Genomic DNA, 23,275 nt, shown 5'->3' with positions numbered 1-23,275 from the left:
TTGCTTAATTTTGGGACTTATGCATTAAAATGAGCGGGAAATTCTGATGCACACCTACTAAGGTATATTAAGGTGGGCCTATAGTCAAGGCAACACCTGCTAATGTGTTACTAAAGTAACACCTAATCCTCTCACGGTGAACCCAACACCACATTTGTGGGGCTTACCGTGAAGCATGTCTTTTATCCATGCCATCCATTTGTGCTAAATCATTTTAGGATATGAGCTCAAAATTGAAGGACATCCAAAGCTTAACTGGACCACACCATAAGAAACAATAGGATTGAGTGACTGCTTTTGAAAAATTCTTAGGGGCTACTGATATTTATGTTTTCAAATAAATATCACCATGGGTCCTAGAAAGGTTTTGATGGGGAATGTCACTATCTCTTTCCTCTAGTGTGGTCCACTTGAGCTTTGGTAATCTTTTAATTTTGAGCCAGCAAAATAAATGAATGGCTTAGACAAAACACATACGTCATGGTGGGCCCTATGGATTCCTTATACTATGTAACTCTATGGTGTTGGGTTCACCACACAATTCCCCTCCCTACTAAATGCACAAGTTGAAAAGAGGGAAACGGTTTAGATGAGTACAAGGTATCACCCAACATGCTGGGCATAACTTGATGAGATTTGATTGGGCCGTGTATGTATTATGGGACAGTTGTGTACTGCATCAATTTCAAGCATGTTTTGTGGGGCCATTTCTAACAAAGACACGTGGCTTCACATCAGGGCTGGGTGAGACCCAGCCTCACCTAATCCGCTCCCTCAAAATTCCATCGCTTGGCTTACTTTTAAGTGGGGACAAAATCGGAGGTAGTACTGTATATTTTTTGCAATCTCATATAACTCGTACATGAGATCCAAGCCACATTGTTTATGTTTTATCCACGCCGTCCTTCATTTTTAAAGATCATTTTAAGGCATGAACCCAAAAAAGAGACGCATCGAAAGGCTTGAGTGGACCACACCACATGAAGAAGTGATGACAATGACGCTCACTGTTGAAACATTCCTGGGCCCACCGTGATGTTTATTTTCCATCCGACCAGTTCTTAAAGTCAAGTACCTAGATGAAATGATAACATAAATATCAGCTTCATCCAAAACTTGTGGCCCCAAAGAAGTTTCCATCATTAGGTGTTCAATCTCCACTGTTTCCTGTGGTGTGGGCCACTTGAGCCTTCGATCTTCTTCCTTTTTGGCTTTATGCCTAAAATGATCTTTCAAAATGGATGGACAGTGTGGATAAAACACATACATTACAGTGGGCCCATAGAGCCCCTCAGATAAAACACAAACATTACGAGTGGAGGTAGTAGTATCCAATTCCGACATCGTTTGTCCACTCAGATAAAATAATAATAATAACAATTATGAAAATTGACCAACGGCTCACATTCGATATACACAGGTAGCCGATCGGATTTTCAGATGGGCCTGATTTTCTAGAGAAGATATCTTCATGGTGGGCCAGTCTGATGAGCCGCTTGGCTCTCGGCACACTAGGGTGCAGTTAGCACTTGACATTCCTGCATGGATCGCAACAGTAAGCTTGCAACACCTTTTTACCGCCAACCCGTCACATTTGTAGGACATCGGAACCGTCCAAAAGGTTTGACATCACGAAGGTAACCAAATGCGAAAATCAAGAAAATCAAATCCTCAGGTGGGCCACATCTAAATGTTGGTTAAGATAATTGGACGTCCATTTATTTAGATGATGTGGTCTCCAGGATAGATGGATTGGTCTAATTTCAAAGTTAGGTGATCTACATGATGTGGCTGGCATTCTGAACGGTTTAGATGTCCTATAAGTGGCATTTTGGAAGGAAAAAAGGTAGAGCAAAGTAAGCTTAGGATGCCCGAGGGGAGTATACGAGAATAATCTATAGGAAAGACTTCAATGCATCTATGTCCTTGCATGATTGATTTGTGCATTAAATGAATGGCCTTTAGTGTATTTGAATTATTGGGGGTAAGGTGGCCACATGGATAGATCCAATGCAACTGTCACCACTTTCGTGCAACTCGTTTCTTTAAACAACTTGAAGATCAGGACAAGGCATGTGGGCCCATTTCCCTTTCTGATGGTGGTGGGGCCCACCTATTGCACAGATTGGATGTCCCATGCGTGGCCACGCTGCCATGATCATGCGATCCTAGCAATTCAGTCAGCGGCCAACACATGAACGGTTGGAGAGTGAGAGAGAGAGAGAGAGAGAGAGAGAGAGAGAGAGAGAGAGAAGAAAAATAGCCCACAAAAGGCAAAAGTCCTTGATGACGTGGCTGGGGCCATCCAATCGGAGTGGTTCTTTGTTTGATCCATATAAGGGTTGAAACGGTCTGGCATCATCTGATGTCAATTGGTTTGGCCGAATCACACTTTCCTGATAAATACACCACCAACCTTGTGAAAAATACTTTGATACTCCGGCCGAGTGTGATGGATGATAAGCAGGCAGTAAAAAATTACTGAGAATTTGTATACTTGGCATACAAGTAATTCAAACTAAACTGTCCAAATTATGGGAACGAGTCTAGATGGTATCATGAAATAAAAATATGACTCGTTTCTTCTTATATAATTAGTAGATTGCTGGACATTTAATGTACAGTTAAAAATGAAAAATATCCAATGGTCTTATTTCAAAAGTCAAGTGGCCAAGAATCAGATGGTCGATTTTAGATTATAACTTAGAGACAATGGGATCATAATTTAACCAGTTTAATTTGAGTTAATATATGCCACATGTACCATTTCTATGTGCCTGCATATCAAGCATCATGCTCAGCCAGAGTATCAAATAACTCCCTATCTTTTATCCTTTCTGCCCTACGGTCACAAAAAATAAAGTTACGAGGAATGCTCACCTGCCCCGAGTTCATTTCCCATCATATGAGCACAAAATCTGAACCGTACATGTGATGCGGCACCCCATGAAACACTCAGGACCCAACTTTTAACCTAATTCAAAACTTTATTAGGCCATAGCAGATCAAGAGAAATAAATCAAGAGAGAAAATGTTTCCTTTTATCATGGCCACCAAAGTTTTGAATCAGAGTAAAAGTTAGGCTCCGTCGGTTTCATGGGGTGATGCATCACATGGCCGGTTCAGATTTTGCACTTCTTTCATGAGATACGAGTTCTAAAAAAGTTCTCACAAGAACTATGAGAAATCACCATTCTTTGTTTTATATATATAGAAGATAACTTAAGTGACACAAGACATCCCAAGAAATCAAAGCGTGTGGGGCCCACCTATATTCATAGGTGCACTGCCACGTGTGATGATCGCGTTTCACATATATGGTGTCTTCTACACCACACCATTCAAACGTGCTAGTTGATGTGCGGTCAATTCGCTTAGATGGCCTCAAATCACGCAAGCAGATGATGGATATAGGAGAGAGAGCTTTTGCATGTTTCATGTCGCGCAAGCCTTATTTTCCAGTCTGATTAAAACTGTCACTTGAAATAAAAGTTTAACTAACAATTTACATAATTTGATTAATTAATCAAAGCTTACTTAACCACCAAATATCCTAATTAAATTAGGACTTATAAGCAATGATAATCAAGATAGATATCCAAAACACATGAAACTTTGATGGAGAAGACAGGTACAAGGCCATATAAATGACATTTTTGCCCATGCACCTTGTTGCCAGGTTAGTGTACAGGCATGAAATCCAAGCCATTCATTGTGTGGGTCTCGCCATATGGATATCCTGGCCTAGAAACAAGCTATTCAACTCTCACATGCGTTTCAAAGAGTTTTTTCTTATTTTATTTTATTTTTAAATCTGTTCATTTTCTGTGAATTACACAACCGCGTGGGACCCATTAGTCAGCACGGGCAACCGCTGTATACCGTGCATAGATGATAAAGCTGCTCCAAATTGTAAAGCAAAAGCCGTGTTCAGGCCCACTTGGAAAGCTATTTTTTTTCCTTTTCCTAATATGGTTCATGGTTTGCTGGGAAATTGCTCAACGATTTATGTTCATATTCATCTAACGGCTGTGGTTTAGCTTCCAGTGGGCCACACAAAAGGCAGCAATAGGGAAATTCCACTTTAGAAAACATTCAGATGGGCCAATTCCATAGTGTGCTTGTGGCACCAATCCGTGCGCATCGGGTGTGCCCTAACGTTATAATTAGTTGTCTCAAAATTCAAGCTAGTCCAATGTTGTAGGACAGTTCAAGGAAAACTTAATGGAGGGCTAGGATCATACAAATTGAGACAAGAAATTAATGCTTTAAATAGATACTATAGCTTTTGAAGGTCATAACTTTATAACTAGTTATTCATTTCGCACTTAGAATGATATATTGTTGGAAACATACCAATGAGTTCAATTTTCCTAATCAATGAGCTAAGAGTCCTTAAGGATTTTAGACAGACTTAAGCTTTTTTTTATTATTTTAAAAAAAGTTTTATTAATTTAGAAATATTTCCTATTTCGAGTCTAATTAAGAGTCCATAGCCTCTTTTACTTATATAAGACCCACATTTTCATTTGATAATATCATTTTTTATGCTCCCTTTATAAAGATGTGATGATATGAATTTTTATTCTCACTTTATATATTCTCTCTTTCCCCGTGAATTCAAGGGTTTGTTCTCGAAAAAAAAAGAGAGATGGTGATTCTTTTTTTTGCATGCAGCTAGCACTTGCATTATCCAACCATCATGTGACCGTCAACACTTGAATTTGCTGGTCCTTCAAAACTTTTTCATTGATTTTTATGATGCAGCCCACTTAATGATTTGACTGATATGATTTTTGTTCCCCATTACTTACTGGGGGAGAGCTTGACTCGACTCATCGTTCCTGGTACAAGCACATACACAAAAGACAAATCACTTCTACAAATAAAGACCACGCATTTGCATAGCTTTTGTACACATAAGAAAAAGCTCGCGTGAAAAAAGAAAAAAAGAAAAAAAAAGAAGGGGGCCCGCCTCATACATGGAAGCTAGATTCAGTGCAGCTCCACACCATTTTCCACCTCTTCACCCAACCTACTATCCTTGTAGACATACCACCTTGCACAAACCACATAAACACCCAAATTCACCACACTCAAAATAGCCAACAGCCAGTAAAAATCATAAAGCTTCCCTTGATTCAAATTATCCGAGAGCCAAGGTCTCCTTTCACCTGTCACCTTATGCACTATCGTCACCAATATCGAACTGAAAAAGAACCCAAGAGATAGAGTACTCAAAAACATCCCAGTACTCATTGTCTTCATCCCCTTTGGACACTCCCTCAGGAAAAATGCCAACTGTCCTATATACGTAAACGCCTCCCCTGATCCCACCAGCAAGAACTGTGGTATGAGCCAAAACACACTTAGAGGGATCTCGGCCTTTGGATTGTCTGTCAACCCGTTCGATCTTGCAACCCGCAGCCTCTTGAGCTCGGTGAGCGCAGCTGCGACCATTGCCAGTATGGCTAGGACCAGGCCAACGAATATGCGTTGGAGGGGTGTGAGGCCTTGTGGATTGTGGGTGAACTTACTAGCGATTGGGGCAATGATGCGGTCGTAGATGGGGACGGTTAGGAGAATGCTACCGACGAAGAAGACGGTTAGAGAGCCAGGAGGGATTTGGAATGATTTTCCGATGTGACGGTCCATGGTGGTGGCTTGAGAGACGGAGAAGGTGGTCATTTGGGCGTAGACGGTCCAGAACATGATGGTTGTAGCCCATATGGGTAACATTCTGATGACCATCTTCACCTCTTCGATGTCAGTTAGGGTGGACAGGCGCCAATGGTTGATGGACTGGCACTGTTCTGGGTCGAGCTCTTTGATTGCTCCCTTGTCTAGGAAACTGAAAGATGCGGAAAACCATGAGAAAAAGGGTATCAAACACTGAGAAATTGGAATTAATACAAGCGATTGACAGGCAAACCAAATTCACATTGTGTTGCATGGGGTTCACTGTATTTCAACCACAGCTGGCTGGGGTGCCTTAAAATCATAATGACTCTAAAATACTTACTATCCATTGCTGGCCATCAAATGGACGGTTAAGAAATGAAATGGCTAAGATGACCGGATCGAAGTGATGAAGGGCAGTACTCCAGCCATAAAGAGATACCATTGGCTAGCCCCAAGTGGTTTGGTGGGTGTGGGGCCCACGTATCATCACAGTTACGTGTGATTTTGGATGTGCGTGTTGGTGGGGTGTGGGAAGGTGGACCAAAGTCCAAAATAATCACAAGAATCAACAAATGATCTAATCTTGTTTTCTTGCATTGTGATTGGTTCAAGTCATTATTAACGTTGTTAGCATGGTTGCATTTAATGTAGTGTGTGCTGATGTGACTCAATTAAACTGCAACCTGGCATTGTTGCATTTAGTGTAGTGTGTGATGATGTGACCCAATTAAACTGCAACTTGAGGATTGGATTTTACTGCTTATGACATGTAGAGGATTCTGATTCTTAATCTCCACGTCGGGCTTTCTTTTTCGTTGCTTGTGCGTGCTTGTAAAAGACAAAAGGGCCGTGATCTGGATTCTTACTGCAGTTGCTATGTTCTGCGTCAGTACTGCTGCTGGTTTGGTCCCTTGTTAGCTGTGTCGCAAATATCACCGATTTTTCCAAGATCAAACGATATTATGGCGATGTATTTAAAATATCGGCTGTTTTTAACTTGAGCAAAATCGTCCCCACATTAACGTTGAAATTTTAACTAATTAAATAATAGTGGTTTTTGCTAGCATACCAAAAGCTTTTAAATAACACATGGAATTCCTAATCTTGTATCTGAACTGATCATTAATACATACTGCTATACTGCTGGGAGCAAGCCATGGTATAAAACTCACATTTAAACAAAACATGAAAAATTAACAGAACTGAACCTAGGAATAAACTTGGTCCAATTTTATCTTGAAACATCTATTTGATAGGTCCCACACCTGTACTGTTCATGATTCCAAACTAGTATTTTAGTTTGATATTCTTATCTTGTGAATTATGATATGTAAACCACATGCAGTGGTAAATGCAACCTGCATTATAAAACTGAGGTTGAGGGGTTTGAGTACCCATGTGGTGTGTAAAGTTTTTTATAAAAACTTGTTTAGAGGACTAGGGTCATTGGGTTTGGGTAAGTTGTTCTATTCAGGTCTTTATCAGGATGCTAACAAAACCTAATAATTATACATTAACATTTTAAAATTATTTATTATTTAATATTTTTTATTTAATTGAGATTTTATGCATGATAATATTTTATATTTTTTATTTTAGTGAGATTTTTATGCATTATATTCTAATAGAAACTGCAAAATTTAAAATTCTCTGGGAAATTCTCCGACAAGGAGATTTATCACCATGCTTGATATCTTCCAATGCCAAAAAAAAAAAAAAAGAGAAGAAAAAGGTGAGATACCAAAAAATAGATAAGAGACAAGATTGAAAGTTTCTTTCTTTTTGACATAGACATTGGATGGGAACAGGTGGATGTGCGTTACGCGCTACCCTTGCTCGTCCTTATCCAGAGACGAACAAGGGCTCTAAAGGGCAACCGTGATGTATGGGCTTCAAACATACTATCCACCTGTTTTGTCATGTCATATTAGGGTACAAGTATAAAAATGGAGTAGATTTAAGACCCAAGTAGATCACAACAAAGAAAGAAGCAATGACAATACATCTACTACTAAAATATTCATAAGGCTTACTGTGATGGTTAAATATTGCCATCCAACCTGTGGATAAGGTCACATAGATTGAAATAAAGGAAAATCACAAATATCAACTTAATCTAAAACTTATGTAGCCCTTAAAATGTTTTTAACAATAGGTGCTTAATCCTCACTATCTGCTCCACCTAAGCATTGGAGCTGCCTCATTTTTTGACTTGTAAACTAAAATGATATGGTAAAATGGATGGATGGTGTGGATGACAGTCTGGAGTACCTGTAGCATTGGGACCAACTTATCAGGCAATCTCCAATGTGGGGCTGCCATGTCTCAAAAATCAGGCTGATGCAATCAACGGGTGGGCCGCACGTCCACATAATAGATATGCATACAAGAGAAATTAACACCACGTGTTTCCCACCTGATGACCGGATTAGCCTGTTTTCTGAGATATGGCATCTTTGAAGTGAACGGTTGTGATGTTACGCCCATGTGCTTTGATTCTACATGCGATGTGCCTTGACTTACATTCCTCATAGTAGCAGCTGAAACTGGAACCCAAAAAAAGGGAAATGGAAGGTCGGTAGCCAAATGGAACAATAATTCATAATTCAGTGGCCACCTTCAATTCTGCTTACACGCAGATTCGGTAAACCCGGGGTAGAGCCCTAGCTTGATTGTAGGGCTTACCGTGGTGTATTTCTTTTTTATCAACGCCCGTATCCATTTTCAGATCATTTTAAGGTATAAGCCCAAAAAGAAAAAGTAGAGCAAATCTCAGGTGGACCCACCACAGAAAAGAGCGGTGATTGAACACCTACGATTAACTTCCTAAAGCCTACTATAATGTTTATTTGCCATCCAACCTCTTGATTAGTTCCATGGGCCTGGACCAATGGAAAAACACAAACATCAGCTTGATCCAAAACTTTTCTGGCCGTTGAGATGTTTTAATGGAGGGTGTTCAATCACCAATGTTTCTTATAGTGTAGTACGTTGAAGATTTGAAACTGCTTCACTTTTGGGCTCCTACCCTAAAATGATTAGTCGGCAAAATAGATGGATGGCATGGATATAAAACAAACAGCATCATGGTGGGCCCCGCAGTCACGAATCCACTGACTGGGTGGTTTCTGGATCCACCAAATCTGCGTCCGTGAAATATGGGGCCTACAAGATAGAGAAACGTCTGATTCTTCTTTATTTCCTACCAACTGGAGCCAGGTCCACCTGAGTTAATGGTCCTGCGGACTACCCAACCGAACCTCAAACCACAGTAAAAGCTCCACGTAGAGAGTGCAGGCGTTTATCTGGATTAGGTAAAATGCATTTATCCAAGGGGACAGACAGCAACAGCGAAAACTTACTATGAATGATGTCATAACCCTTCGATTAGGTCTTATTTCACACTACTGTCAGCCAAGTTTCATAGTGAATCCTTTCAACTAGCGTTGCGATCCGTGGTGGAATAAGTACAGCAAATAATTGCTGTAGGTGAATATTATTCTCAAGAGCGACCGTGAAATATTCCTATTAATATAAGGGAGACCATAGCATACTCTAAAATGATATATCTGAAAGAAATGGATAGAACATGACCCACGACAGCCGAATCACCGCATATGCAGGACGCAATTAAACGTGATTAGGCACACTCACGTCCTAGTCTTCCACAGAAGAGGAATAATCTAGTATCAAACACAGCCGTTGATCAAGATGAGGTCTTGCTCATCGCCCAATACCCTACATGTGGCAGCTCATGGATATGAATCCCATCCATCCATCCATCCATCCATCTAGTGGGTCCTTCTCTTATATGTTCCCTTGGTTTAAAAATAAAACCAAATCTGTGATCCCACCCAACAGTTTTTCCACTTCAATCCATTTTCATCCTTACCGTCCACCTGAAGGCATCATAAATTTCATTTGGTTTCCAAGCCGGGACTATTCATTGCAAGGACCCACTGGATAGACAGCTTGGATTCACCCTAACACCTGCTGCATGCCAGTCACTGACCCACAAACATACGTTCCTTATACACCGCACGCCACACAAAACTTCCATGTGAAACACGGGAAAGTCCACCATGTCCAAAATCCACATCCTCTAGTGGGCCCCACATCTACCGCCTTTCGATTTTAACCAGAGAGTTATTGGAATAAAACCAAGGTCAAAACAAGTCATTTTCCTCGAAGAAAGAGGGAGAGTTTAGTAATTAAAAAAGAAAAAAAAGAAAAGAAAAGAAGCAGTCATTAGCAGAAATAAGCAGCAGTTTAAGAACTAACCGGAATTGCTTGCTATGGGGCAGCTTCTGCTTCTTCTTCCTCTGCTCGCTCTCATGCACGTCGTAAAGGAACGACGGATCCGACGGCAATTCCATGTGTCGTTTTCTCCACGCGGCAACCACGACCGCTGCGATCTGCGTCAATGGGCTCCCGACAAGCTTCTTGAATCGGTACCGTCGTGTGCCGTATAGAAAGACGACGATGCCGATCAAGATAGCACAAACGCAGATGCCATAACCCCATTTCCTACCCAAATTGTCCTGAATGTAGACGAGGACGGTGACCGCAGCGAGCGATCCGATGTTGATGAAGAAGAAGAACCAGTTGAAGAAGGTAGACATCTGAGCCTTTTCCTTGGGCGTCGACTCGTCGAACTGGTCGGACCCGAAACCCGACACACTCGACTTGAGTCCGCCCGTCCCCAGCGCCGTGAGGTAGAGGGCGAGGTACAGAATGCTAAGCTGCAGGCCGCTCGCTGTGACGCAGGGCCCACCGTTGGTGCACGCAGGAGGCCTCAGGCTCGGGACGACGGTGGAGATTGTCAAGATCGTCACCCCCTGCCCATCAGAACCGTTGAAAACTCAGGACAGAAGGATTCACATATGGCGTGTTTTAGCATATTTACACGGGGATCTAATGTGCGCTGGCGGTATAGAGACAATTCTATGAGTTGCGGTTCCATTGGGTAGTAGTAGTACACCAGTAATGATCCACCAGCGCACCTTAGTAAGCATTGGGTAGTTGATCTTACCGTTGCTTGAACCGTAGCAAAGATGGCAATTGTGAGGTACCTGCATCCAGGAGAAAAACGGTTGGCACTGCCGGATTCTCAAAAGGAGCATTGTCCATTTTCCGATTCACAAAAACGGAAAATGGGTGTACTGAAATCAATAAAGTGGGGGTAGAGATATCAATCCCAAAAACCAGAACCTCCATGAAAAAAGATGTAACAAAAAGAAAGAAAGGAAGGTTTAATCTCTACCGTCCAAGATAGGTATCAGCAACGAAACCGCCGAGCAAACAGAGCATGAAAGAAGTGCCCAAGAAATTGGTGACGGTATTAGCCGACGTGGCATTGCCCAAATGCATCGTACCCGTTAAATACGTCACGAGATTAACGGCGATCCCTAACGTCGTCATTCTTTCCCACAATTCCACCCCTGTAATCAGCAAAAATCAGAAATTGGTGAAGATCCGTTGCATAAATAAGTGGAAAAAAAGGGCCAAAGAGGGTTTTTTTTTTTGGGACCTAAAATCTTAGCAGCGCTCGTCCATCCGCCCGTTTCAGATCTGCCAGCTGGACGGCCCTTGTAATCCCAAGCATCTGGGAGGATCTTATCGTCATTGGTTTCTGGAAGAGCCATGCTATGTAGGGAGGAGAAACTAAGAGAGGAGAGTAGAGGAGAGTATAGAGGCTTTGGTGCCGCGTCGCGGGGGCATGTGGCCCTTTTATAGGCTGAGAACCGGCACTCGTGGTTCATGAGCAATTGCATAGTAATGATAAAGAAAAAAGGGCATGTTACTGTTCCCTGTTGACGTTTTAATTGGGAACATTTAAAAATAAAAAAATTAACTACGTTACCGGTGTCATTGTTATTTCAATTTTCGGTCAGGTGATTAGTGTCGCGCGCTGGAATTGAATTAGCTAGAATTGAAATCATTATGTCTGACTTCCTCCTTCTCCTTTCCTGTCAATGTTGGTCGCATGTGTGATGCTCCTTCACACCGAGCTCGAGTGGGATAGCTCGTGAGATGTGGGGATACACTCAAAGTGGGCGGCTTGTGTGAGGCAGTATTCATGTAATTTAGGGTACATGAAAGAGGTTCAGTAAATGTGCTAACTCATGAGATGTGGGGCTGAACTATGAGATAAAGGGATTAAATCTCCATATTCTAACAGTTTTACTTTTTAGAGCAAGTAGTTAATTGTTATACATCAACCTCAAATTTTCATTAAAATGACAATTGTTGAATGCTCCGAATTTCATTGTTCACTATTCCATTGTAGGCCCTATGGTCCGTCCAGTAGTTCGTCCACCAGCTCGACAGTTCGTTTCCACAACAAGGAAATGATTTTATTTTATTTTATTTTAGCATGTGACATCATAAGCTGCCGGTTAAATTCACGAAGTCCAAGGGTTCATGGTCGCATGTGTACAGCAAATGGTTCCCAGAGCTTAGCTTGGGTGATACACACTATTCGAGAGTGGTGTATTGCCTGCATACGACGTATATAAAAGTCAGCACCATGTGATGTGTTCGAGGATGCTGAAAGTTGCAACAGCTGTGGTAAGAAAACATAGAAAATAAAAAAAAATAAACATTGATCCACCACAGGATAGTGACACCTGCGCATTACTACTGTCCAAATGGCACATAAGCATGTCAACCTGTCCAAATGGAGGCCCTCCTTTACATGGGACATGCACCCAAGATCAGATTGATTAGACGATCGTAGCCTCCTATTTATGGACATTTGTTCGTTGAATTTGGACCGTTGAATGCTTCTGATCTTGACCGTACATTAGATGGGCCATAAATCGGGAAGTTAAGTCCATTTCTTGAGTTATATCCTATCCAGAATAAGGACATGTGATGGATGGTTTGAATTGAACTTAAACTATTGGGGCCAACAGAGAAGTAACATGAGGTCCTAATCGGCTAGGATTAGTTGAGTGATGGTCAGTTAGGCACCCCTGGATACTCACTTAAGCTGCTTCTGACCCGGTTGCCCCACCATGTGATGATCTAGACTGTTCATCCATATGGAGAAGATTCAGATACAATGGTCTAAGAGAGCTCTTCATAGCTTACCTTTGTATGGACGGTGGTGAGGAGCTATGATCAACATAAACTGCCATGCCCCGAAAATCGGAACCCGAGTTGATTAGGCTCAAACCCGAATTTCAGGACTGTGAGTTGTATTTAAATAAAATATATATCGCAACCCACATTATTTCATGTATTTTTAAGGCAATCAGAACAATTAAAAGGATACTAATAATTGTCATTAAATATTATCCACTAATCAATCCTTGAATCTTTAATTACATTGATATTCAAAAATAAATAATAACAATATACATTGAATTTTAGTTAATTTATAAATAAATAAGGATAAAAATCTTCAATTTTGCCCAATTGATTCTTCCTATACAAATCATGCAAAATAATCTATACGGGTGTGAGCACAACGGCTCATAAGGTTACATCATTTTCAAAATTAAAAACTCTACGTTAACACTAATACAACTCAATAAAATAAATAGAATATATTACGAGTATTAAATCAACATTTTATATGATAACAATAACAATCTGTTTTTCATAACAACAAAATAATATAATAAAGTCATCTAAAATCCTTTTTGGTTCAATCTAGGACAGAGCACCCGTGTGTATTGATTCTTTTAGAGAATGACCATCGGCAGAGCACCGTTGTCGATCCTTTTAGGAAATGACCCTCGGTAAAGCACCTGATGAATAAACTTTTAGAGTAAATACTCAAGACAGAGCACATATGTGTGCATATCTTTTAGGGAATCATCTAAGGCAAAGCACCCGTACCGATCCTTTCGGAAATGACCCTGAGCAGAGCACCCGTACCGTGTCTATTCATTCGGAAATGACCATGAGTAGGATACCCCATAAAAATAACACAGTGATTCTTTAAGGGCGGAGCACCCATAAATTGAAATACATTATATATCATGTAATAATAAGAAAATAATTACAATTTAAGCACATAATAATAATTAATTGAAGTCAGTTAATGACTTAAATAAATTACCTCTATAATTATAATTAAGAATCAATAAAATAATCTGTAACTAATGACAATAATCAAATAAATTGAATACATAACAAATAATGAAATTAATCTATATGTTAACCTAAAATTTTCAATAGGGAAGATCACCTACCTACTATTAGAATGATGAATTCTACATGTAGATGGTCTGAATTTGATTTTTCATGAACTCGATTCGACGCATTTAAACTATTATCACTCGGTAAATGTTTTTAACGTAAAACGATCGCGTCCCTTCACAAATCATACATGCTGATTTACCAAGACCTACACCAAGGTTTCTAATTATCTAATATTTAAAATATAAAAAATATACCACGTTAAATCACTGAGTTGACTCAATGAGTCGACTCGAATCAAGGCTATTTTAATGTATAAAATCAAAAGATGGAGATAAAAACATAACTGATAAATGACTCGAAGTTGGAATATGGAATCAGCTTGGATGATCGGGCTAGCGGGTCATCGGGTTGATTCGCTGAGTTAACTCGATGAAATTATCTGCTTCTCTTTTTTTCTTCTTTATTTTCTTCTCATTTCATATAATTTTTTCTTCTGATTCATTTTTCTGATCTTGTCTAAAATATGCTTGAACAACAACTCAGATGAGATAAAACAACGAGCCAGGTGACTCGGAACGCTTGACTATCTCTTCCTCTCAATGATTCGTTTTCTTTCATTTCTCTTTTTATTTCTATCTCTAATCTCTTTCTCATGATGAAGACTATATGAAGTCTCAATAGACGTACACATGTCTTTAGAAAACACGGCTCTGGAGTTTCAGTGGTACAACGAAAGTTAGCACCATCGTTTTTGAGTGTCGGTTTCATTGAAGGTGAACGTTGATTGTGGAAGTGGAAGGATTGCATTTCGAGTAGACTCTATAACAGTCGTGGGTTATTTGCAGACTATAACTGCATAATGGAAGTTGTGTGGGTCCACTAAGATGGTTTGAAAAGAAATCTAAACTATTTAACAGGTTCAGCACTTTAGTTGAGGATGAGAGCTTTAAAATGAGGTTGATCAGTGGTTTGAGTAGTTCGTACAGGGAGTTTTGGAGCATCGGACAGTTAAGCTTTGAGTTTCCACCACAACCTGGTTAGATGGATGGTTTAGATTTGAATGAGGGGCTAGCCATGATGGACATGAAGATGAATAAGGATGTAGTTGGTGCGGTTGTTGCGGTGAACGGAGAAAAAGAAGGAGAAAGAGAATAAGAAAGAATCACAAGGTGGGTTGGTTATGTGAGAGTAGTGACGTGCATCAACATGTCACCTTTTATTTTATTTTATTTTATTTTTATAGTGGGCCCAGTATAGGTGACAAGGCAGATCCACTCCGTCAATCAGGTTTGGCTGAGCACGTTCGGACATGGGCCCAAAAAATGAGACTGATCCAAAGCTCAAGTGGGCCACACCATAAGAAACAATGGGATTTGGGATACCTACCATTGAAAAAAAAAAGGATGTTACAAGAACATAATGGGAGCTTCTAGATGAAAGGTCTGGATCACTGCATGGTGGGACAGAAGGTGCGAGCGGGCCTGACTTTTGGCACCACGTTGATGTATGTATAGTATATCCATGCCGTCCATTCATTTTTCTATATCATTTTAGGGCATGAGATAAAAAATGAAGCAGATCCAAATCTCAGGTCGACCACACTACAGGAAATAATGGTTATTCACAATTAAAAACTTCTTGTGGACCACAAAGATTTTGGATCAAGTTGATATTGTTTTTTTTCCCTTCATCCAGATATGTGTGACCTTATCATCAGCTTGGATCGCAAAATAAACATTACAGTAGGCCCTAGGAATTTTTTAATGGTGATCGTTCAATCACCACTTTCTTGTAGTGTGGTCCACCTGAGATTCCTATCTACTTATTTTTTGGGCTCATGCCCTAAATGAACTGGAAAAACGGATGGACGGCGTGTATATACCAAACATGCATCAAGGTGGCAAGACGGTCAGGGCCCCACCCTGCTTTGATTTTGTGATTCGAATATCGTGACCGTCCGGTTCTGCCAGGAAATTATATTCAAAGACTGATCCCCTGCAAGTGGCTGTAGGTTAACCTACAACCCATAAAGATATTTGCAGGGGCAAAATTGGAAATAAAAAAAGTGATTGTAGCGTACAACTGGTTACAGGCGATCATTTAAATAATCTCTGATTCTAACTAAGGATAGTATGGATGGGCATTTATTTCTGTTGCATTGATTTACTTCTTTTTCCGCAGTATTAATTCAGTATTGCTTTTTATTGAATGTCACAGTTTCCCCCGTGGGATGTTATTTGATACACTGGTAGAGTGTGCAACTTCATACACAGGCAATCAGGACTTGTAAATCGAGCATGCATAAACTCAAATTACACAGACTAAGTTGTGGTACTGACTGTTGGTAAGCCACAGTCGCAGAATCAGATTTCATCTTAACCTCTGAAAATTGGATAATAGGATAAGTTTTGTTTAACCGTTGCTTAACATCAGATTTCAGAATCAGATGGAAATCGGATTGCGTACCGAGTTACTCAGTGCGCTTTTATCGTACTGAGTAAACTCAGTTGGGTCCACTGTATGTGGTTTATCCACACCGTCCATCCATTTTTGCTGCTAATTTTAAGCGTTGATCCCAAATTTGAAGTAAATCCAAAGCTCAAGTGTACCATGCCATAGGAAACAGTGTGGAATAATGATTTCCACCGTTGAAACCTACCTAGGGCCCACAGTAATGTTTATTTGTCATCCAAACTTTTCATAAGATCACAAAGACATGGATTAAGAGCAAAACAAACATCAGCTTCATCCAAAACTTCTGTGGCCTCCAAGAATTTTTCAATGGTAGATGTTCAATCACACTCTTTCCTGTGGTGTGGCCCACTTGAGACTTTAATATCTTTCATTTTTGGGATCAAAGCCTAATATTATCGGTTAATATGGATAAACGGAGTAGATAAAAATAAATAAATAAAGGTGGACCCCACAAAGTATACTTAGTACGCAATCAGCTTCCCTTCGCACGACACGTATCTACAGCAGCTTTATAGCTGGTTCGTGGTACATCAGCCAATTCGCTTCCGCCTCCCGAAGGGGAAACGGATTGGCTACTCCCCTTGACACCATCGCCGTGGCTGGTGGTCGGTGCTCTGTAGGCCCATCATGATGTACATGTTTCCTCCGTTCCTTTCATCTATTTTTAGAGATCATTTTACTTCTTGATCCCAAAAATGAGAGGGATATAAATCTCAGGTGGACCACACCACATGAAAAAAAAGTGATTCGATATCAACCATTAAAATCCTCCTAAGGTCCACTATACTGTTTATTTGACACCCATTCTGTTGATTAGGTCATACAGGCCCAGATGAAGAGAAAAAACAAATATCAGCTTGATCCAAAACTTTTATGGCCCCCAAAATGTTTTTAATGGTTGATCCTCGTTCAACACTATTTCCTATAATGTGGTTCACTTGAAATTTGGATATATCTCATTTTTGGACACATAGCGTAAAATGATCGTTAAAAACAGATGGATGGCATGGATGAAACACATACATCATGGTGGGTCCCACATAGCAGCGACCACCAGCCATTGGCTGGTGTCAGGAGGAGTAGCCAATCCGTTCCCGACAGGAGTCTACTGGACCAGTAAACCCTTCCTCAGGCGTTCCTTCCCAGGGACCAACCACTGCGTGGAGCATTGAATGCGAGCTCCGTTAGCGTGCATCGCGCATGATTACACGCTGGATTACTTCTCTCACTGAGAGCCACGTGGGTGGAATTTAATAAGATCCACACTGTCCATCAGGTACGTTGCCTCATATTCAGTAAGAAATCCAACAATAGTCATGATATAAGGCTCAGGTGGGACACATCATAGGAAGCAGTTGAGATGGAAAACTTACCAATAGTTTTTCTTTTTTGGAGTCCATTCCGGCGTTTATATTCCATCCAATCCATCCATATGATTTGAATAGACAGGATGAAAGAATTTAACAAAAATCACAGTATGTCAAAACTGAGGTGGGCCAAACCACGTGAATTTAGAAGTTTTGTGTATGGTTTTGTCGGATGGCCAACCTGAGAATTGTATCAGGATGATTTTTTGGATCAAGGACAAAAAAGATGTGATGTACCTGATGGACGGAGTGGATTTCATACAAATTCATCTGTTTTAGAGAAAGGAATCCCGGTACGTACCTAGGAAGGTACACAAGCTTTTCCATTGAATGATGGGAATAGAAACGGGTTTGATTGGCTGGTGTACCAAGCACCACCGACCTGGCTGGTCGGGGTACGTGTCGTGCGAAGACCAGCGCTGACGCTCCTCCATCTCCAAGTTGCACGAACGGCTCAAATGATCATTTTAGAGCATGAACCCAAAAAATGAGTATATACAAAACTTAAGTGGACCACACCATGAATAACAGTGGGACAATAATTCTCACCATTAAAACATTCAAAAGGCTAACCATAATGTTTATTTTTCATCTAATGGGCTCCGTAAGCTCACACCAATGTGGTTGAAAAGGAAAAACAAATTTCATATTGGATCCAAAACTTATGTGACCCCAAAAGAGTCTCAATGGTAGGCTTTTAATCCCTCGTTACTTGTTGCAGTGTGATCCACTTGATCTTTGGATGTAGCTTAACATTTACGATGAGCTCGCTGAATGGTAACACATACCTCACGACGAGACTCATATAACTTGGTGACATCAATACACTAGCATGGTACACCATCCAATCTGCTTTTGGTTCGATTACTGCCCCACAACACCACGAGCTAGCTGGTGTGAAAGATATGTGAGCCCAGTCACGATGTATGTGTTTTATTCCCACCTTTCATTCATTTTCCAACTCATTAATAAGGCTTGCGCTCAAAATTTAAATACACCTAAATTTCATGTGGTGGGCATAAACGCTTACCATTGAAAACTTTTTCAGGCTACAGGAGTTTTGGATCAAGCTGACATTTGTGTTTTCCCTCGTCCCTGTGACCTTATCAAAATGTGGCTAATAAACATTACAGTAAGCCTTAGGTAGTTTTTAATGGTGCATGTTTAACCAACACTTATTTCCTTCGGTGTAGTCTACGTGAGATTTGGATATGCCTCATTCTTGGGCTCATGCACTAAAATGATCTAGAAATATAGATGGACGGTGTGGATAAAATATTTACTTCATGGTGAGCCGACGGAGCTTTGACATCAGCTAGCTAGCTGGTGTTGGGTCCCTAACCAAACCGCATCCACAGCTCCTCGTGGAATAATATTTACGACTGAACCAGAAAGGCTCGGACAGCATGTGAGGCGTTTGAAATGGACGGTAGAAACTGAAATAGTTGAGGTCGACATTAAACATTGTAACTTGATCTCTACAGTAGGCCACCCATGGTTGAACGCACCAGATCAATGGCCTAGATAAACCTACACCACATGCCACGTGTTATTTATTCGGTGACTAACGTCCATACGCCTGTGGATTATCTATCTCACTAGTCAAAGCTCAAAAAAACCTTTGTAGGCATTGGCCTTGTTATGATAGAGACGTCCACGTCCAACTCCAAGTGGTATGTATGAGAATACCTTTTGGACGGCTACAATAATTGTCCACGTGACGAGTGGAGATTCCCCTCACATGAGGGAAATGATCCGGCCGCCTGGTTGAGCCAGAATAGTGCTTTACATGTGGCTGGTGACTTGTCATTTCGGACCGTCCATCTGGTACACCGCCTTAGATCCAAAACACACATCTATTGGATTATCAATATGTGATCGTGGCTTACAAATCGACCATACAAAAAAAAGGCAAAGGCTGAATCGTTAAAAGTTGAGAAAGTGGTGTATAGGTCCTACAGGGTTTTCTAATAGATGTGATCTTTGAAACAATATTTTTTTTCATCTTTGAAACGTATGGCATTGATGATATGTCTCACAAAATGGATGGCCCAGATTGATTAATAACGTTTCCACATGAGCTATGGAGAGAGATGGTTCTAACTTTTTCCAGTTGGTTGCGCACTACCCTACCATTATTTTGGGAAAGCGGATTGCATGTGACACGTACCCGCCCCGCCGCAAGGATGTATGAGTTTTATCCCTCGCTGTGGCCCGACGTGGCCCAAGCTCTGTGGGTCCAACCGTGATGTATGTATTTTATCCATGCCGTCCATCCGTTTTTTTTAATCTCATTTTAGGCATCATCCTGGAAAATATGCAGATCCAAAGCTCAAGTGAAACACACCACAGAAAACAGTGGGGATTTAACACCCACCGTTGATAACTTCCTAGCCCATCGTAATGTTTTATTTTCTATCCAACCTGTTCACTAGGTCACACAAATCTGGATGAAATAAAAACAAAAACATAAGCTTGATCCAAAACTTCTGTGGCATCCAAGGAGTTTTCAACGGTAGGCATTCAAATCCCACTATTTTCTTTGGTGTGGTCCAATTGAGCTTTGGATCGACATAAATTTTGAGCTCATGCCTTAATATTAACTGCTAAAACGGATGGACAGCATGGATATAAAACAGACATCACGGTGGGCTCCACAGAGCTTGGGCCGCGTTGTTATATTGAAGCAGTTATTTATGCGGATATCTACATCCACCGTGATTGAAAAGTGGGCCCCTGATTCCTACTGTCGGCAATGCAAGTATAACAACGGCTAAATGGATGGTAAAAATGAAAGAGAAAAATCTTTGATACTCTAGTGTAGCTAAGATGGTTGATACACAGGCACCAATAAATAATACCTGTGGGCTCTAATTCAGATGGACCATAGACTAAAAGTTAAGCTGATTCTATTATTTTTCTGAAAGATTGGTAAACATTTGATGAACGGTTCAAATGAAAATAGTAAACGGTTTGAAATTGTTATAGAGATGTCCATTAATAAGAGTTTAGCATCATTTGATTTATTTGATTTCAGGATGATGACCTATTTATCGTGATTCCCACAATTATGAAAGATCAGTTTAAAGTAGTTGGTTGGACGAGTATAATTTCCAAGTGCATGTGTATCAACCATCATACCCTGTCAGAGTATCAAATAACTCGCAAGAATAAAGAAGGGAGAAAATGACCACTGTAGATAATACCTTTTATCCAGCGGTTTTTATGAAGGAATACAAACTTAAGTTACCAACTTAGATTAGCACGTGCGGACTGCGACTTTGAGGACGAAAATACCCCTCCTTTCCTTTCGAAGACGAGTGCTGACGCTCCTCCAACCGAGAGTTGTACGGACGGCTCAAAAGAGATCAAAGTTACATGGCCCCACAGCTATGTATTTATTATATCCACAACGTTCATCCATACTTCGAGATCATTTCGGAGTATTATCCAAAAAAAAAAAAAAAAATCATATCCGAAGATCAACTGGACCACACCACAAACAGCAGTTTTCACTGTTAAAAATTTTGTAGGGCCCACCATAACATTTATTTTCCATCCAATCTATTCATAAGGTCACAAAGGCCTGGATGAAGGAAAAAAAAATTTCATACTGATCCAAAATTTCTGTAACCCCTAAAAGGGTTTCAATGGTAGACGTTCAATTGCTTACTGCCTTTTACAGTGTGGTCCACTTGATAGTTAGATCTGTCTTATTTTCTGTCTCAAGCTTAATATGAGCTCTCCAAATAGATGGACGGTTTGGATATAACACAGACCTCATGATGGGACCCACAAAAGGCGGTGGGGATTACAATAGCAAAAAAATAAATAAAAAAAATAAAATAGGAACCTATGGCTACGGTTTTCTATAGCTACGGATTATAACCGTAGCCATATCCTAGCCCCTACTTTTTTGATACTTGTAGCTTTGCGATCAATCGCGACTCCCGTGATTCCACCGCAAGTCGCTGTCCCAGTCGGCGATCAATAGTGGATTTCGTGATTCCACCCCTAATCTATGGCTACGGATTATAACTGTATCCTTATCCTTTTTTAGTTTTTATTTTTTATTTTTTACATGGAGAATTTTATTCTACCTACATTTTTCTCTAACACATATTTATTTAAATATGTATATATAAGCATATAAAAAAAAATTCTCTTTTTTCATTTATTTCTTTATTCATATAACAAGATTATCTTCTAAACCAAAATTAGTTACTTGATGTACCATATATGATTTTAGGGCTGAAAGTTGGGCAGGCTCAACCCGACTAACCTGTGACCAACCCGACATTGGGTTGGGCTTGGGAAGGATGTATTAAGTTTGGTCTTGAGGTTGGGCCATACAAACACTAACTCGATAAAACTTGAGTTGGGCTGGGGTTGAGGTCTCGGGTTGCCTGACCCAACACAAACCCGATTAAGATATAAGTTCCTTATAAATTAATTATAATTGAGTGCAGATCATTTGTGTTGAAGGCAAAGGAAAGGAAATTCCAATGACTCCCCTCAAGCTAACAAGATATGTCGAATTTTCCTCTCCCAAATAAATTGTTTGATACAAAATACGACTTGTAATGGAGTAGTTGTCCTATATTTTAGCTTATTTGTTTAGAAAAAAATGCATGGAAATGATCGTGAAGTGAAGGGAATTGACCGTGAAATGAAACAGCATCGCTGAAATTGACCATGAAATGCATGGAAATGACCGTGAAGTGAAGGGAAATGACCGTGAAATGAAACAGAATCACCGGAATTGACCATGAAATGCATGGTAATGACCGTGAAGTGAAGCGAATTGACCGTGAAATGTATGAAAATGACCGTGAAGTGAAGCGAGTTGACCGTGAAATACGTGGAAATGACCGTGAAGTGAAGGCAATTGACCGTGAAATGCTTGAAATGACCGTGAATCAACACAGAATGGTTGGGAATGACCGTGAAATGCATGGAAATGATCGTGAACTGAAGTGAATTGACCGTGAAATGCGTGAACATGACCGTGAAGTGAAGGGAATTGACCGTGAAATGCTTGAAAATGGCCAATGATTCCAACATTCTCTAACTTGGGATAATCATGATATTCTTCAATATGCAATGTATTATATGGTAATTCATTAATGATCGAGATTCTACTAAATATTTTAATGGATCCTATAAAGTATCCTGAATTATTTGGTCGATTGGAACTATCAACACTAGACAAACCAACCTAGTTATTTTACAAGATTCCATCGGGTCGATGGTGGAAAATCCATTTGAGCGGGCAAACATGAAATTGAGCGGGCCAAACTGGAAATTGAGCGGGACAAACTGAAAATTGAGTGGGAGAAACTGAAAATTGAGCAGGCCAAACTGGAAATTGAGCGGGCCAAACTGGAAATTGAACGGGCCAAACTGGAAATTGAGTGGGCCAAACCGGAAATTAAGCGGGCCAAACCGGAAATTGAGCGGGACAAACTGAAAATTGAGGGGGCCAAACCGAAAATTGAGCGGGCCAAACTGAAAATTGAGTAGGACAAACTGGAAATTGAGCGGGATAAACTGGAAATTAAGCAGGGCAAACTGGAAATTGAGCGGGCCAAACTGAA

The 23,275-nt window shown here is 40.4% G+C and overlaps 1 protein-coding gene across 1 annotated transcript; it reads right to left on the bottom strand.

The window, feature by feature from the left end:
* Positions 1-4,858: 4,858 nt before the first annotated feature.
* LOC131248328 (protein NRT1/ PTR FAMILY 6.3) lies at positions 4,859-11,399 on the bottom strand. The gene is made up of 5 exons (XM_058248576.1): positions 11,213-11,399; positions 10,946-11,123; positions 10,715-10,754; positions 9,964-10,520; positions 4,859-5,851 (listed from the first exon to the last, which is right to left on the bottom strand). The coding sequence occupies exons 1-5, from the start codon at positions 11,325-11,327 to the stop codon at positions 4,996-4,998; spliced, it is 1,746 nt and encodes a 581-aa protein (XP_058104559.1). The 5' UTR covers positions 11,328-11,399; the 3' UTR covers positions 4,859-4,995.
* Between the last annotated feature and the right edge of the window lie 11,876 nt (positions 11,400-23,275).

Source organism: Magnolia sinica, chromosome 6, assembly GCF_029962835.1.
Source record: "Magnolia sinica isolate HGM2019 chromosome 6, MsV1, whole genome shotgun sequence".
Classification (NCBI taxonomy): domain Eukaryota; kingdom Viridiplantae; phylum Streptophyta; class Magnoliopsida; order Magnoliales; family Magnoliaceae; genus Magnolia; species Magnolia sinica.
This window is presented reverse-complemented; position numbering and strand designations above follow the sequence as displayed.

Bases quoted from the DNA above. Each gene is read 5' to 3' on its own strand.
- LOC131248328 (XM_058248576.1), bottom strand. From the start codon at position 11,327: ATGGCTCTTCCAGAAACCAATGACGATAAGATCCTCCCAGATGCTTGG. The intron at 10,755-10,945 runs GTAGAGATTAAA...TCCTGGATGCAG, and splicing joins GCTGATACCTATCTTGGACG to GTACCTCACAATTGCCATCT. The intron at 5,852-9,963 runs GTTAGTTCTTAA...CGCATCTTTCAG, and splicing joins CCCCATAGCAAGCAATTCCG to TTTCCTAGACAAGGGAGCAA.